Source organism: Myotis lucifugus, unplaced genomic scaffold (genome assembly GCF_000147115.1).
Source record: "Myotis lucifugus unplaced genomic scaffold, Myoluc2.0 scaffold_58, whole genome shotgun sequence".
In the NCBI taxonomy this organism is placed as follows: domain Eukaryota; kingdom Metazoa; phylum Chordata; class Mammalia; order Chiroptera; family Vespertilionidae; genus Myotis; species Myotis lucifugus.
The window spans coordinates 4586682-4603400 of record NW_005871106.1 but is presented as its reverse complement, the minus strand read 5'-3'; the positions used below and the strand labels follow the sequence as shown (position 1 = coordinate 4603400).

Below are 16719 nucleotides of genomic sequence, written 5' to 3'. Positions count from 1 at the left end.
CGCAGTGGCAGTGGCGGGAGCCTCTCCCGCCTCCACAGCAGTGCTAAGGATGTCTGACTGCGAAAGGGCACAGGCTGGGCTGAGGGACCCCCCCTCCCCCTGAAGTGCATGAATTTCATGCACCGGGCCTCAAGTATACCAATAATGAACTCTCAGAGAAACTAAAAAACCAACACTCTCCATTTACCACTGCAACAACAACAACAAAATAAGATACCGTGGAATAAACTTAACCAAGGAGGTAAAAGACCTGTACTCAGGAAACTACAGAACATTGAAAAAAGAAACACAAGAAGATAAAAACAGGTAGAAGTATATACCATGTTCATGGGTTGGAAAAATTAACATCATTCAAATGTCCATATTACCCACAGCAATCTATAGATTCCAACACATCCCTTTTAAAATACCATGACCATATTTCACAGATCTAGAATATACCAAAAATTTATATAGAACCAAAAGAGACCCTAAATAGCCACAGCAATCTTGAGAAAGAATAACAAAATTAGAGGAATCACAATACCAGATATCAAATTATATTACAAATCTATTGCATCAAAACAGCCTGGCACTGGCACAAGAACCAGCATATAGATCAATGGAACATAACAGAGACCCCAGAAATGATTATTGTTTTAAACCACTAAACTCTGAGGTGGTGAAAGCTAATTAATACAGCTTGCTTCATAATCGAAGATTCCAGGTAATTCCTTTAGCCCTTAACACCAGACACTCCTAAACAAACCCAACTTAAAGGGAAATTCCGTAGCCACCATTGCCCACTTGGCTTTCCCTGGGTCATGAGAACTTAAACACAACACATAATATTTATCCCTATTAAATTCATCTTATTACATTTATATACTACTGGAGTCACTTCATCATTCTAAAATTCCATGTTTTTGTCACTGATATTTAATCATACTGATAATAAACACTGACATGTAATTCCTAATTTTTCTTCTCCAAAAGTCCCCTAGCTGTTACACAGCACTTTCAAGAATCAACACTTGTACTATTCTCTAACCATTTAATTAGTTTGATGTCAATGTATATCTGAGACACAATAAGTACAAATTATAATATTTTAATACTGTGGAATTCTGTAGGGTTGGGCTGTTTTTCATGTATAGGTAACTTTGCTAGGTCTGTGAGAAAGAGAAGGACTAAATGGGCAAAGATTTTGTGAGAATTTCAGATGCCTCATCACAAAACTGGTGATGCTTGATTCAGAGAAGCTCAAACTTACTTGGAAATCTAGAAAAACAGTCACCAAAAGTAATCTTTGTGACTTGTTTCTCCATGAAAACCTGTCAGTCCTGTCTTTGGAATGAGAGAACATTTTCTGAGTATACATTTTTTTTAAAAAATACCATCAGAGTTAAGGATATGGATACTTTTGGTTTTTAGTATTATAAAGATTGCCACCTAGTCACAAGAAATAAAGGTTCTTTTTAAATTTTAATTTACATTCTACATAGAAAATATCCCTTTACTATTTTAGTTGCTTATATTTACATTATCTATTTAGCTCAGGAGAAATGATTTAGAAAAGTAACAAATTTATTCAAAGAATATGTTTCTCCTTTTTCTCTATCAATTTCCAAATGGTAGCCTGCTAAATGAATTAATATATGTTATGCTAAATAATTTTTTTTTTAATATATTTTATCGATTTTTTTATAGAGAGGAAGGGAGAGAGATAGAGAGTTAGAAACATCAATGAGAGAGAAACATCGATCAGCTGCCTCCTGCACATCCCCCACCGGGGATGTGCCCGCAACCCAGGTACATGCCCTTGACCGGAATCGAACCCGGGACCCTTCAGTCCGCAGGTTGACGCTCCATCCACTGAGCCAAACCGGCCTCGGCTAAATAATTTTTAAATAAATGTCAATTTAATAGCTTCCATTAGAAAAACTGAGTTTGTAAAGCATTCATTATGCCTTTTATTTTAAAGTCAGGTATTTGTGAGGTGTTTTAAATTGGAACGAAAGGGTGAGTGATACCCTAAGATTACCTCTAACTAATGGAAGGTTAAAACTATGACTAAAGGTTGCTTGAGCCCTGGCTGGTGTGGCTCAGTTGGTCGGGCGTTGTCCCATGCACTGAAAGGTTGATTCCTGGTCAGGGTACATGCCCGTGTTGTCGGTTCCATTTCAAGTAGGGGGCATGCAGGAGGCAGACGATTGATGTTTTACTATCAGTGGATGTTTCTCTCTCTCCCTCTCCTTTCCTGTCTCTCTCTCAAAATCAATTAAAAAATAAAAATAAATTAAAGATGCTTGAACTTGCCCGGATTACCCAGCCCTCAAGATTCAAATCTATTTCACACCCTCTTACTAGATGCCTGTACTTTTACATGTCAGTGTGATAGAATAATGTATAGTAGTGATATACTTAATGATTATAATTTACTGACAGAACACAAAGTGAGAGGCTATAGAAAGCTGAGACATGGGGGAAATGACTTAAATATAAACTTTATTACCATACTATTAAAATGACTGTTAAAACTAGTTGAATGCCAAGTAACAACATGTTAGCTAATATTTTTCTGTCTTTCCATCTTACTATAGAAAAGACTGAAAAAACCTTTGTTTTAAGAAAACAAATTTAATCACATAAACTAAGAAATTTTACAAGTAAATAAGCCTCAGAACATATTTTTAAAATCTCTATTCTTCATAACGAATGCAGTATCCTTTTCAGGAGATTGGGAAAGAAGAAAAACGAGATCCTCACACCAACCTTTTAGACAGCATTTGTAGCTTTTCAGTTTTCGAAAATACATTTAACTTCTCACTTTTCAGGAGAAAATTCCAGGCAAACTTAACATATGACATTTAGGATCTCAAAAACCTAACTTTAAATCAAGAGAGCAAAAATATATGGTAATCATTTGCTTTATGACTATTAAGTCAAGAAAAAATGGAAACAATTAATTTCCATGTGTAAATAATTATAATAGTCACATGTAGTACACCAAGTAATTCATCTTTCCTATTCAATTTACATGTCTTTTAAAATCACACTATTGAATAGTATTTGGTCATAAACATATTTGAAAAAGTATACTTTAATTTTTTGACAGCAAGCAAACTGTGGTTAGGATGAATGTTTCAAAATATAAAACACATTTCTAAAGTGCTTTGAACCTAAGTATTGGAAATACAAAAGAAAACAAAACAACTCAAAATGTAATTCTCTGTGATGAATCAAGGATCACAGAAAAAATTACTCCATTTAAAAATGTTCAGCAGAATCTTTCCAAGACACTTAAAAAGAAATCTTTTCCGCTAGCTGTTTTAGTTGTGAGGATATAAATGAATCCACCATAACCAGAAAGAGGCTAGAGTCAAGATAAAGGTAATGCCTTAACATTTTTTAGATATTTATTTGATTTATAAATATTTTAAAAAATATTTACTAGAATACAAGGAAAAACACCCAAATTCCTCCCATTTTGGTAAATTCCTATGCATTCTAAGAAAATAATGATTGTATACTGTCCTATGCTAAAAAAAAAAATAAGCAATTCCCTATTATAAAAATCTGTCAACATAATTTAGTGGCTGCATAATAGGACTTAAGTTCCTGACCCACACCTTGCCCATGTTCTCACCCTTTATCATTACCTTCAAAGACTTCATTATCTTCCATTTTACTATTATTTCAAGGTCTCCCATTTACTAAATTAAAAAAAAAGGTTGTGTTGAGATGTTGAATTTTCTATTTGGAAAATTTGACTATTTATATGTTTTACTAACCTCACTATAACTAAACTTGAGTACTGCTCAGTTGAATGGAACATGTGATCACAAAGTTCACAGGAGTCCAAAAAAGACTGACTCAATGCTTCCATTTATTTACTGAACCACCTCCCCAAGTTCCTAACAGGGTTTTATTTTATCACTAACAGGCAATGTGCTAAGTGTTTTAAATGCAGTATCTTGAATCTCAAAGAGTCCTAATAAGATAGTTATTTGATTTTTCAAGGAAGGTTATGACATTTGTATATCATTCAATTAGTAAGTGGCTAAGGTTTGACCCAAGTTTTGGTTTGATATGCCTGTTTTTGGAATGAGATATATGAAACTTATTTTTTTTTTATTAATTTAGCATTTCAATAATTATTGTTACTACTTTCTTAGAGAGAATGAGCCCACAATTAAATTTAGATAATCCTTTAGGTTGTTTAATTAATAGTATTATATAATTCATTCTCAGTACCTGAATACAATTAGAACTGCTATTGCCCAAGTTTAATCATTGTTTGTAAAGGTAAAGTATCATTGGTCAAGAGCTGCAAAACCAGAGTTGGAATTTAATGGTTAATTCTTCTGTTGCTTTAGTCGGTTAATGACCATATCACCTGCTTCCCTAGTCTGCAATTCTCAGAAAAAGTGTGGCTGTTGCTCATGGTGCTGGTACCGATGAAAAGGCTGAGGGAATGGGTTACTGATTCATTTGAGTTCACGCAAATGAGGCTCTGACATCAGGTCTTCTGACTCAAAGTTGTTCTGACTACCACTGCTCTTACATGTGAGAGCCAGCGTAATAATGAAATAAGACATCTGTTCTCTGTGTGAAGGGCTATACTAAATGTTCCTTACAGTTGGGTAATCGCACTGTTCAATAATTTTATAATGGAAAAAACAAAAACTTTATACTAAATGGAAAACAAAATTTTATACATTTGGCCTATCCCATATTACCAGCATGGGTATCTACAGAATTCGGCAAGATCCTCAAAAAGCTTATATGAAATGAAAATCTGGCAGGATGTAAAGTTTTGAGAAAGAGCCTAATCATTTAAAAATGTATTTCACTACATTTTAATTAGAAAAAACCTCTATTACATAGAATTTCAAATTTTTGAATGCCAAAAGACAGAGGTTTTATTTATTTATTTAGTTAATCCTCACCCGAGGATTTTTTTTTCATTGATTTTTAGAGAGAGTGGAAGGGAGGGTGAGAGACAGAGAAACATTGATGTGAGAGAGACACATTGATTGGTTGTTTCCCGCACCTGCCCCAACCGGGCCGGGGATCAAGCCTGCAACCAAGGTACAGACCCTTGACCAGAATCGAACCTGGGACCTGTCAGTCTTCTGGCCGACTCTCTAATCACAGAGCAAAACCAGCTAAGGCTTAACATAACTATTTAATCAACTTTAACAGAAAATCTTATTCAAAGTTCTGGTGAGATCTTAATCCTCTATGCAAAATAAATGGGGGAGGGGGACTATCATTCACCTAAGACTAAGACTAGACTGTAAGAGTAGAAATTTATTTTATGAACTTCCAAATTTCTAGGCTAGAGATGGAAATTAATACATTGAGGAAGAATCTTATTTGCAACATATAACACTGAGTCTCATTTTGTCAGTCATAAAAAGGAAGTGGTACTGTTGGGTTTACCCTTATAAACTTTGGTATCCAAGTGAGATAATGGCTATCAAAATGCTTTTGTGACTCAGCAATCCCTCTCGAAGATATTTACTCGAGAGAAATGAAACATGTTCACACAAAGACCCATATGTGAAAGTATATATCAACTTTATTCATAATCACCAAAAACTGGAAACAACCCAATGTCCATCAACCAGTAAATGAATAAACAAATTATGGTACAGCCATACAATAGACTACAACTCAGCAATACAAAGGAAAGAAATACCTGAAACACACAATAATGTGGATGAATCTAAAAAGCATTATACTAGATGAAAGAAATCTGAGAAAAACAAAAGGCTACTTACTGTACGATTCTATTTAAATGACATTCTGGAAAAAGTGAAACTATAGAGACAAAAATCCAATCAGTGGTAGCCAGGCACTGAGGCTGTGGAGGGGCTAGTTTTGACTACATAGGAGCACGAGGTAACTTGTAAAAGTGATGAAAATATTCCCTCTCTTGACTGTATAGAGCATATGTTTGTCAAAAATCATAGAACTCTATACCAAAAAAGAGAAAATTGTATGTAATTATATCTCAATAAATCTGACCCCCCAACATGCACTGGGAAATCAGGGAACACCTTATTTCACCTTTGAAAGACCAGAATGGTATACTATGGTACATAAATTTATTATTTTAATAAACCAGAATTGAAAAATATAAAGCACTATTTAAATGTAAGCTGATATTAAAGCAAGCAATACTGAAGATAGTTCTAACTCTGAAATCATATTCCTCTATTTATTTATTTATTTAAAAATATATCTTATTGATTTTACAGAGAGGAAGGGAGGGATAGAGAGTTAGAAACATCAATGAGAGGGAAATATTGATCAGCTTCCTCCTGCATGCCCCCCACTGGGGATGAGCCCACAACCAAGGTTAATGCCCTTGCCAGAATCAAACTCCAGACCCTTCAGTCCACAGCCAACACTCTATCCACTGAATCAAACCAGTTAGGGCTATTTTATTTTTAAGCTAAAACTATATTTCTTTTAACTAACATAAATACTGTACTTTATTTTTATAAAGAAGCATAAAATAATGCTAATAAAAAATGCAGAACAGAAAAGTTATATGTATAATATAGTTGTTAAAATCACCTCAACGTAGAATTAAAATCTGGAAAGTACTATATTGAAATATTAAGAGTAATCTGTGCTTGTAAAACATAACTATGAATGATTTACTTTTTTCTATTTCTATGCATTCTGTAAATTTTTTAAAATTATGAAAAATTTTTATAATGGCAAATAAACATTTAATTTATTTGGGTAGTATGATTTAAGAGCCAGATTAATGTCTGTACAATTATGAAAACATATACTAAAAACACAAACTGAGGTTCTTAAATACTAAATTAAGTAAACTCTAAATATTTATAATATCTTGATTAGAAAAAAAAAAAGGCCCCGGGAATGTAAGAACAAAGCTAGTTAGTAAATGCATATTGCGTAAGCATCAGTAATCAAGGAAGCATTAGGTTGTACCTATGCTGATATTACTTACACATTTTCTTAGATCAAATGGGTATTTAAAAACAAATATATAAAACAAAACATCTTCAAACAATTAGCCTTTATTCAAAAGAATAAACATAATGATATTATGCTAGGTTACAATAAATATATTTTAACATATTAATACTCTTTAAGGCAGTGGTTCTCAACCTTCCTAATGCCGCGACCCTTTAATACAGTTCCTCATGTTGTGGTGACCCCCAACCATAAAATTATTTTCGTTGCTACTCCATAACTGTAATTTTGCTACTGTTATGAATCATAATGTAAATATCTGATATGCAGGATGTATTTTCATTGTTACAGATTGAACATAATTAAAGCATAGTGATTAATCACAAAAACAATATGTAATTATATATGTGTTTTCCTATGGTCTTAGGCAACCCCTGTGAAAGGGTCGTTCGACCTCCAAAGGGGTTGCGACCCACAGGTTGGCAACCCACAGGTTGGCGACCCACAGGTTGAGAACCGCTGCTTTAAGGAGACCATCAGACAAAACTTTCAAACCGAACAAAAATATCTCAGCTGAATCTTATTATCATGTTGTTCTTTATAAATTTCAACTGGTTGGTAAACTTTTGTTCTGAAAATAATATAAACTTAAGTGAAACACTACTGAGAACAGTAGTGTTCTCTGTGAGCTAAATAAATCAGCATACGAGTTCATGTATATACATGAACTTCCAACATATGTTAAATAGCACCCATTTCTTACATAAACCTAGTAATAAAATTTTAAACCTTAATTTACTGTATAAGTTCCCCAACAAATTTCTTTAAAATACTCCCATTGGGGTAAGGTGGAGGTAGGTACAGATAAGACTGGACTAGCTATTTGTGAATCACTGTTGAAGCTGAGTGATAGTTTAATGGAGGATTATTTGACTATTTATTTTTTCTATTTTATACTTGAAAATTTCTCCCTGTTTTATATTTGAAAATGTCCATGTCTTCCAATGAAATCCTAATTTTTGTTTTAATATAATAATTTAACAAGTGAAACAGCCAGTGAAAATAAATTTGTCTCTACTTACAAATTTTAGCAGCTATTCTAACTGCATTACACATTTGAAGGGAAACAATGACTTATTCTTCTCTTAAATTACATCAGGCCTAATTCATTACTTTTGGACATTAATTCAAAGATTTTCACGAGGTGTTAACAGAAGCAAAAGAGGACAAAAATGAGTTAGAGCCACAACTTTTATGAGCAGGAAGTAAAATGAAGAGGAAAAAAACACTATAAGAAATAAGGTAATGTTTTTAAGAGAAAAAAGGAAACACTGTATATTATAAACCAAAATATTACTAATATTAGTGACAAACCAAGAAAATGTAGCAAGAAAATAATGTAGGATTTAATTAGCACTGATTAAGGAAAAAGGAAGAGAAAGTTAATTTTTTTTGTTTACTGTGATTAAGAAAGTCCTTAAGTTATCTGAACTATTTATATTTTTAACCTAAGACAAAAATACATTTAAAAAATTATAATTATTAATAAACTATTTTGATATCCCAACTTATTTCAATAAATCTAAGATTTATTTAATAGTTAAATAAGTTTTTAGAATAAAAAAGCAGACTGTTGATTTAGTACATGAAAGTGCTAAGTAAACACTCAGATAAAATAAATAATAAAATAATACATCAACAATCTCTGAACCTAAGTTTGAATATTTTCATTAAATATAATGTTTACATCATCCTAAATATGACCCTAAATATTTGCCAAAAGTACTCACAAGTCAATTAGGGTTTTGTGGGGTTTTTTTAGTTCTTAATACAAAAATGGATCTTGAGTTCTGAGGTAAAAGCATAATATTGATCCAAATTTTATATTCTTTTCCCACAGCAGAAGAAAAAAATAGAAAGATCTTGTTAAAAGGAAAATCCTATATTACCATTTTTTTCCTGACATAGGAAAACTAAACCACTCATTATATCAGCAAGGAAATACACCATGATGACAATTTTACTTTCTTGATGTTTAAAGTTAGATTTCTTTCCTGTCAGAAGTACAAAATAAATATTTATGTAGGGACTACCCTTATTTGTAGCAACTGGTAGGAGTGGCAGGAATGACTGTGCTGCTTGTGGCCATGCTGGTAAAAATATTTACATAACTATGAGCTTCCAGGGAAATTTTTTTATATTTAGTTATTTCAAGAGTTGCAGAGAGCTCAATATAAACAAATGTTCTAGCTTATCCTCACAGTACATCATTTCAACACTACAGATGCTGTTTAAACCAAACCAAAATAACAAAAGGAAAATCTAAATTCCCTCTAAGATGTAGGAAGTAATATCTTTCTTTAAACTTTAATAGTATTGCCTTTCCTAAAGTATTCTCCAATGTTCATTTTTGTACATATTCTTATTCTGTAAGTAAGGAGAGAAGCTATTATTATCATCTAAAATGTCAATATGCCTTGTACTTTGATGAATATAAAAGCAAAATTTTAATAACTTACTATGTGCAATGGAAAGCAAAACTCCAGCAATTCGTAACTCTTTTTTATTTCTTTAATCCTCACCCGAGGATATGTTGATTGATTTTAGAAAGACAGGAAGGGACACACAGAGAGAGAAACATTGATGTGAGAGAGAGAAACGCCCCACCAGGGATTAAACCTGCAACCCAGGAATGTGCCCTGACCAGGAATGGTACCCACAACTTTTCTGTGTATGGGACGATGCTTCAACCAACTGAACCACACTGGCAATTCTTAATCTTTCAGAGCATCAACCACCTTGAGAACCTCCTGAAAGCTATGGACTTTTTTCCTTTTTCATACTGTACATATACAATTTTTGATTCTGAGGATGCCATAAACCTTTAAGAGATCCAAGGACCCCACTTAACAATCCTTGCTACATGAAACACCAATAGCCAAATTGTTCTTCAATTGAAAAAAACAGGAATGGAAGAGGGCATCAAAGTTCAAGTTTCTATCAGTCCTGTTAGGCTACCCTCCACACTAGAGCAAAAGACAAGAATAGGGATCTACTGTCCACCTGCCCACTCCAACCACAGCAATAAAACCAGCCAATCAAAGAAACACACCAAAAACTTCTGCTCAGGAAAATGATCAGTCTCAGAGTAGAAGGGCTTCCCTGCCCCTCGAGTGAAACCCTCCAGTCTGTGTCTGTCAGCCCTGCCCACATATAGTCTCCCAACCACGCTTTGAATGCCTCATTCTTAACTATAATGGACAACTAAATAAAAATTGTGGAAGGCCTGCCACACCAGAGACATTAAAAGAAAAAATAATCTTGGAAGAAATATAAATACAGGTAACAGAATAAATTTCCAGTAAGTATCTTCAGGGATACTTGATGAGAAAAAAGTGCATTAAAAAACAAGTGAAAGTTTTAATCTCTTCCCATCCCCTCCACCCAACTCCCCTCTGTGCCATGCATTCATGCCTCTGGACCTATTTTTGTTCATTAGATCCCACATATAACTGAGATCATGTGATATTTGTCTTTCTCTAACTGGCTTATTTTGCTTAGCATAATAATCTCCAGGTCCATCCATGCTGTCACAAAGGGTAAGAGATCCTCTTTTTTAACAGACGGGTAGTGTTCCACTGTATAAATGTACCAAAGGTTTTTTTAATCCACTCATCTACTGATGAAGCACTTGGACTGTTTCCAGATCTTAGCTATAGTAGCAGCTTTATTTTTATACTAGAGGCCTGGTGCACAAAATTCGTGCACTGGGGTGGGGGTCTCCCGCAGCCCAGTCTGCACCCTCTCCAACCGGGACCCATCGGGGGATGTCCAACTGCTGGTTTAGGCTCCAGATCGGGCCTAAACCAGCAGCCGGACATCCCTCTTACAATCCAGGACTGCTGGCTCCCAACCGCTCGCCTGCCTGCCTGCCTGCCTGCCTACCTAATTGCCCCTAACCGCTTCTGCCTGCCAGCCTGATCACCCCCTAACCACGCCCCTGCCAGCCTGATCAACACCTAACTGCTCCCCTGCCAGCCCGATTGCCCCTAACTGCCCTCCCTTGCTGGCCCAGTCGCCCCCAACTGCTCTCCCCCTGCAGGCCTGGTTGCCCCCAACTGCCCCTCCCCTGCCGGCCCGGTCCCCCCCAACTGCCCTCCCTTGCCAGCCTGGTCACCCCCAACTGCCCTCCCCTGCCAGCCTGGTCACCCCCAACTGCCCTCCCCTGCCAGCCTAGTCACCCCCAACTGCCCTCCCCTGCCGGCCTGGTCTCCCCTAACTGCCCTCCCCTGCCAGCCTGGTTACCCCACCTGCCCTCCCCTTCAGGCCTGGTTGCTCCCAACTGCCCTCCCCTGCAGGCTTGGTCGCCCCCAACTGCCCTCCCCTGCAGGCTTGGTTGCCCCCAACTGCCCTCCCCTGCAGGCCTGGTTGCCCCCAACTGCCCTTCCCTGCCGGCCCGGTCCCCCTCAACTGCCCTCCCCTGCAGGGCTGGTCCTCCCCAACTGCCCTCCCCTGCCAGCCTGGTTGCCCCTAACTGCATTCCCCTGCCGGCCATCTTGTGGTGGCTATCTTTTGACCACATGGGGGTGGCCATCTTGTGCGAGGGTGTGATGGTCAATTTGCATATTACCTCTTTAGTATATAGGATGTCTTTTATTAATTTCAGAGAGGAAAGGAGAGGGAGATAGAAACGTCAATATTGAGAGAGAATCACTGATCGGCTGCCTCCTGCATGCCCTCCACTGGGGATCAAGCCTGCAACCCGGGCATGTGCCCTGACCAGGAATTGAACTGTGATCTCCTGATTCTTAGGTCGACGCTCAACCACTGAGCCACGCCAGCCAGGCAAGCTTTATGTTTAATTGCCCAAACCTAGAAGCAACGAAGATGAATCTTAATAGGTGAATGGATAAACAAATTGTGGTAAATCCAAAAAATGGAATATAGCTCTGGCTGATTTGGCTTAATGGTTAGAGCACTGGACTGCCAAATGAAGGGTCACAGGTTTGATTCCCGGTCAAAGGCACATACCTCTTTGGGGCAATCTACCGAGGAGCCCCAGATGGGTGGGCGAGGCCTACCTCTTTGGGGAGATTGATTGCGGGGCTCCTGCACTGTGAGAGGGCACAGGCCAGGCTGGGGGGACCCTCCCCCCCAAATGAGTGCACAAATTTTGTGCACCAGGCCTCTAGTTTGACCATAAAAGAATGAAGTGCTGATACCTGCTATAACATGCATGAATCTTGAAAACATTATGTTCAATAACATAAGATAGACATAAAAGACAACATATTATATGATTCCATTCATATTAAATGTACAGAATAGGCATATAAAGACATAGAAAGTAGATTACTGGTTGCCTAGAGGTGGGGAAGAAGAAATGGGGAGTGACTGCTAATGGGTATGAGGTTTCTTTTTAGGGTGATGGAAATGTTCTAAAATTACATTATGGTGATGGATGCATAACTCTTAATACACCAAAATACTTTGAATTATACATTTAAATCAGTGAAATTTATAATATTAGAATTATGTATCTCAATAAAGCTGTTTAAAAAAATCTAAGAGAACATTTGATCACAGACTCATATTAATCAGAGTTTCAATAAGATATTATATGTAAAAATAATAATAAAAGGGAATGTTCTAGTTTTCATTATTTGAACTAATGGAAATTACAGACCTCTGAGAGTCAAAAAATAATTTGGAATTTAAGTGAATTTCCACCTAAACATGAATATACTAATTGTTATGAGACTTTATTTCTATAATGAACAACGAAGCTACATTGAAACAACTGGGAAGTGAGCACAGATTCCCCATCTGACCATAGCACAAAGCTGGAATTAATGTACAGACTCTAAAATTTTCAGCAAGCATAAGCCTAAGCAGACATGCCATATCAAAACTTCCATGTATAAAATTAGGTGATATTAAAGAATTACTGGTAATTTTAAAATTGCTAATAGCTATGTGTTAAAGAGTTCTTATCTTTAAGAGATGGGTATTAGAATTATGGCAAAATAGTATCAGGGATTTGCTTGAAATTAAAACAGAACCGCAGTGGTCAGGGTAGAGGAATAGAGAAAACAAGGGTAACCATGAGTTAATGATTGCTGCAACTGTTGATTGTAATTGTTATTTATTATACTCTCATCTTTTCTATTTGTGCTTGAAAATGTTCATAGTAAAAAAATTAAAAACCAACCACTCAACTAACCAACTTTTCTATTAAATGTTTTGGTTTGAAATGCAAAGTAAGAGTAAACAGAATTGAGATGGTGGCAAACTACATTTACATAAAGGCCATGCTTCCTAGAATTTCAATAATTAATGAAAAGAACCAAACTGTCAGAATTAAGCACAAAATGCCTCTGATCTATAAAAATCATTATTACTTCTAGTACAAACACACAATTGCTCTTATGTCAGTGTTATAGCCAAGAGGTAGCTGAATCATACTTACATAGAATTCTAGTATGTGTGGTTACTGAATTTCTTAGCCAACAGCCAATAATTAGAAGGGAGGCTAATAAACACACACACAAAGAGCATAAGACTGCTGATGATCTAATAGGATGGAAAAGAGAGAACAGCTATATAAGACATGAAGTTCACCACTAATGAACACAACTTTATGAAGAGTAATAACCAGTATGATTAGAGGAAAGGCCACAGGCTTTGGAGTCAAACACAAACCCACATTCTATAGTTCACTAGCTATGTGAACCGAGCCAAATTACTTAACCTCACTTTTCTCTTGAAATGAGAAAATGACAATGGTAGCTACATTACCAGGCTTGCTTTGATGACTAAAAAAGATAATTATCATGTATTTTGGAAGCTGATTTCCCAATCCCAGATAACAACTTGCTTGCAACCCTGTAAGGAATCCTAAGCCAAAACCACCCAGATCAACTGCTCCAAATTCCCAATCCTAAGAAACTACATGAGCCCTAGCTGGTTTGGCTCAGTGGATAGAGCATCGGCCTGGAGACTGAAGGGTCCCGAGTTCCATTCTGGTCAAGGGCACATGCCTGGGTTGTGGGCTCAATCCCCAGTAGGGGGCATGCAGGAGGCAGCCGATCAATGATTCTCTCTCAACATTGATGTTTTTATCTCTCCCTCTCCCTTCCTCTCTGAAATCAATAAAGATATATTTAAAAAAAGAGAAGAAAAAGAAACTGCATGAAATAATAAATGTCTACTAAATGAAGTTGCTACATTTGGAGGTAATTTCTTACATAGAATAGACAACTAATACATTACGTCTAGCGTACAATTTGTCTATTATTTGACTAGCTAAATTTCCCCCCTAAATATAGTTAGTCTCTTTGCTATGTAAACTAGAGTATACAAGAGAAACCTTTTAATTCCTCTGAACAGAGTGCTCATCACCTTGTAACAGCATGTTTATAAAGCTGGATATTATTTTTAGTACTGAACCTCTTGAATCTAACCTTGCTTGTATACAAGTGAACTAAGGGGGCAAAAACGCAGACCACTGTGTCTGTCATAACTCCGTACCTCATCTCTCACCTAATACACTGAATTACATGTACACTCTATATCTGTATATCTGTGCTCTATCTCTGCTCTACAATACACTTTAATATTAATAATAATATTCTTAGTCCTACCTGAATGAGGCATTTGCTCACATCACTAGCACAGAGTGCTTTGTTACAACTCAGGGACACAGGGGATCCATGTCAGGGAACACCAAGATGGCTAGAGTAAGCATAACAACAGAATGTGACTTCATGTTTCTTCAAAGACAATCAGTAAATTCCCAGGAAGCTAAACCAAAACAACAACAAACAAAAAACTTTAATTCAAAGGCAAGTGCTAGGGTAAAAACAAAATACAAAAGTGAAAAACAACACAAATAAACCAAACTCATTGTGTTAGAAGACTGTCGAGGGATCATTTAAAGGTCACTCAATGAGAGATTAACATGAGAAAACACCCTACAATTTTATATAATAATGTCTTGTTGGGCATCTTCAAAGATTTAGAATAACTTAAATTTCTCCAGACCTACCTAGAAACCAGTGACTGTTAAAGTTAAAGTGGAGATATATATATGTATATATATATATATAATATATATGTATTTATAGGTCATCAGTAACTTGAGAGTATATCCAAGCAAATAACTAATTTTAAAACTACACTGATACTATTCAACTTTAGTTTTAGGCCTATTATTCAACTTTATGCCGGTATAAAAACTATTAGTATTGTATTCTAATCTAAAAACATTAAACAATATTTTAATTCTTAGAATTAAAACAAAGATTTTAAATGCAAATAATTCTGGTAATGATGATTATCTCATTGTTTCTTAACATAATTAGAATGAAGCAGCTCAAAGAAAGGAGTTGACAGTCATTCCTTAACTAATTTAGCAAGTAACAAAGGGGATGGTAAATTATTAACTGCATTATGTGAAGCTCTTCTTTTGATTCTATACCACAGGTACCATAGATTCTTCAAAATCATTAAGATGATATTACACTTTCAAAGAAAGAAAGAAAAAAAAAACCAGGACGAATTCTGACAGTGGTTAAACAACCAATGTGGCTATTAAAATTTTTAAAAAGCGAAGATATAACTTCTTAAGGTTAAAACACCCCCCCATAGAACCAATTAAAATAAATGACTACTGATGTAAGAGGGATAAAAGGTACGTTTATAGGGCCTTTATAATTACCGTAAACTTTTATACTAAGTATTACGAAGTACAATTAAAGCAAAAACAATAAGGTGAACGCGTAGAAGGCTTCGTTCCCAGTATGACTCAATTTTGAAAGAGAAAGCCCTGGTGACTGCTCCCGAGGTCACAGGTTTTCTTAAAGACCGTTAGCAACCCAATTACCTAATTTATTTAACAACACTTACCAAGTGGAATGACTTTTGGAGCCACCAGTGGAGGCCGAGAAAGGTATTTGAAAACTGATTTTATCCAGAACTAGTTTTCATCCTACAGCTACCAAAAAGGGGGCTTTAATTTTTTCGACTCTTACGGTTGTCTTCATCCTACTCCCAAAATCTTACTGGGAAGATATTCGAGTCAACAGGGGCAGACACAAAGCAGGCAGCAGAATGATCTAAGCGGCTTCCTGCTGTCTTTCTGAGTTAAGAACAAGCCCATCACCACGGTCCCCGCCCGCCCTGAGCTGCTGCTCGGGCTCCGGCGACGGTGCGTGGCCCGGGGAGCCGGCGCTGACAGCCGCCTTTGTGCCGCCGGGGAGGCGGCGGAGGCCCTCGCCCTCGCCCCAGCTCCCGGCGCGCGGAGCACCAGGCCAGGAGCACGGGCCCCAGCGGCGCAGGAAAAGGGGCGCAGAGGGGCCGCGGCTCGTGGCGCCAGGGCCGCCCGGCACCCCCCGGCGGCGGTACCCCACTTTGTCCTCCGCGGAGGCGGGGCTCCGGCCGCGCGAGCGCTCCCATTCCTCCCGGCTCCCGAGAAGCCCACCGCGGGCACGGCCTCCGGAGGCCCGAGCTCGGGGCACCGACCCTCCCGGCCGCGGACGCCAGTCCCGGCCCGCGCCCGCTCCCGCTCACCGTGCGCCGCGGCACCGCTGGGCGGCCTGGCCCGGCTCCCCGGCGGCTCGGCCCAGCTCGGACGCGCTGCGGGGCTGTGCGAAGGAGGCAGGCCGCGCCTCCGCGCAGTCCCTCCGCGCGACGCCGCGAGCTTCCAACACCTCAAAGGCACAGGCCCTCCCGGGCCCCGCTCCCGCCTCCGCTCAGCACTCCTCCCTCTCGTCCTCG

The 16719-nt window shown here is 37.6% G+C and overlaps 1 protein-coding gene across 1 annotated transcript in view; it reads right to left on the bottom strand.

Annotated features, from left to right (window-relative positions):
- Positions 1-16681, bottom strand: part of TWSG1 (twisted gastrulation BMP signaling modulator 1) — a 31076-nt gene extending 14395 nt beyond the window's left edge. The window contains 4 exon segments of the mRNA XM_014456310.2: positions 14586-14651; positions 14654-14745; positions 15850-15937; positions 16513-16681. Coding sequence (XP_014311796.1) covers positions 14586-14651; positions 14654-14710 — 123 coding nt within the window. The 5' untranslated portion in view covers positions 14711-14745; positions 15850-15937; positions 16513-16681.
- Positions 16682-16719: the final 38 nt, after the last annotated feature.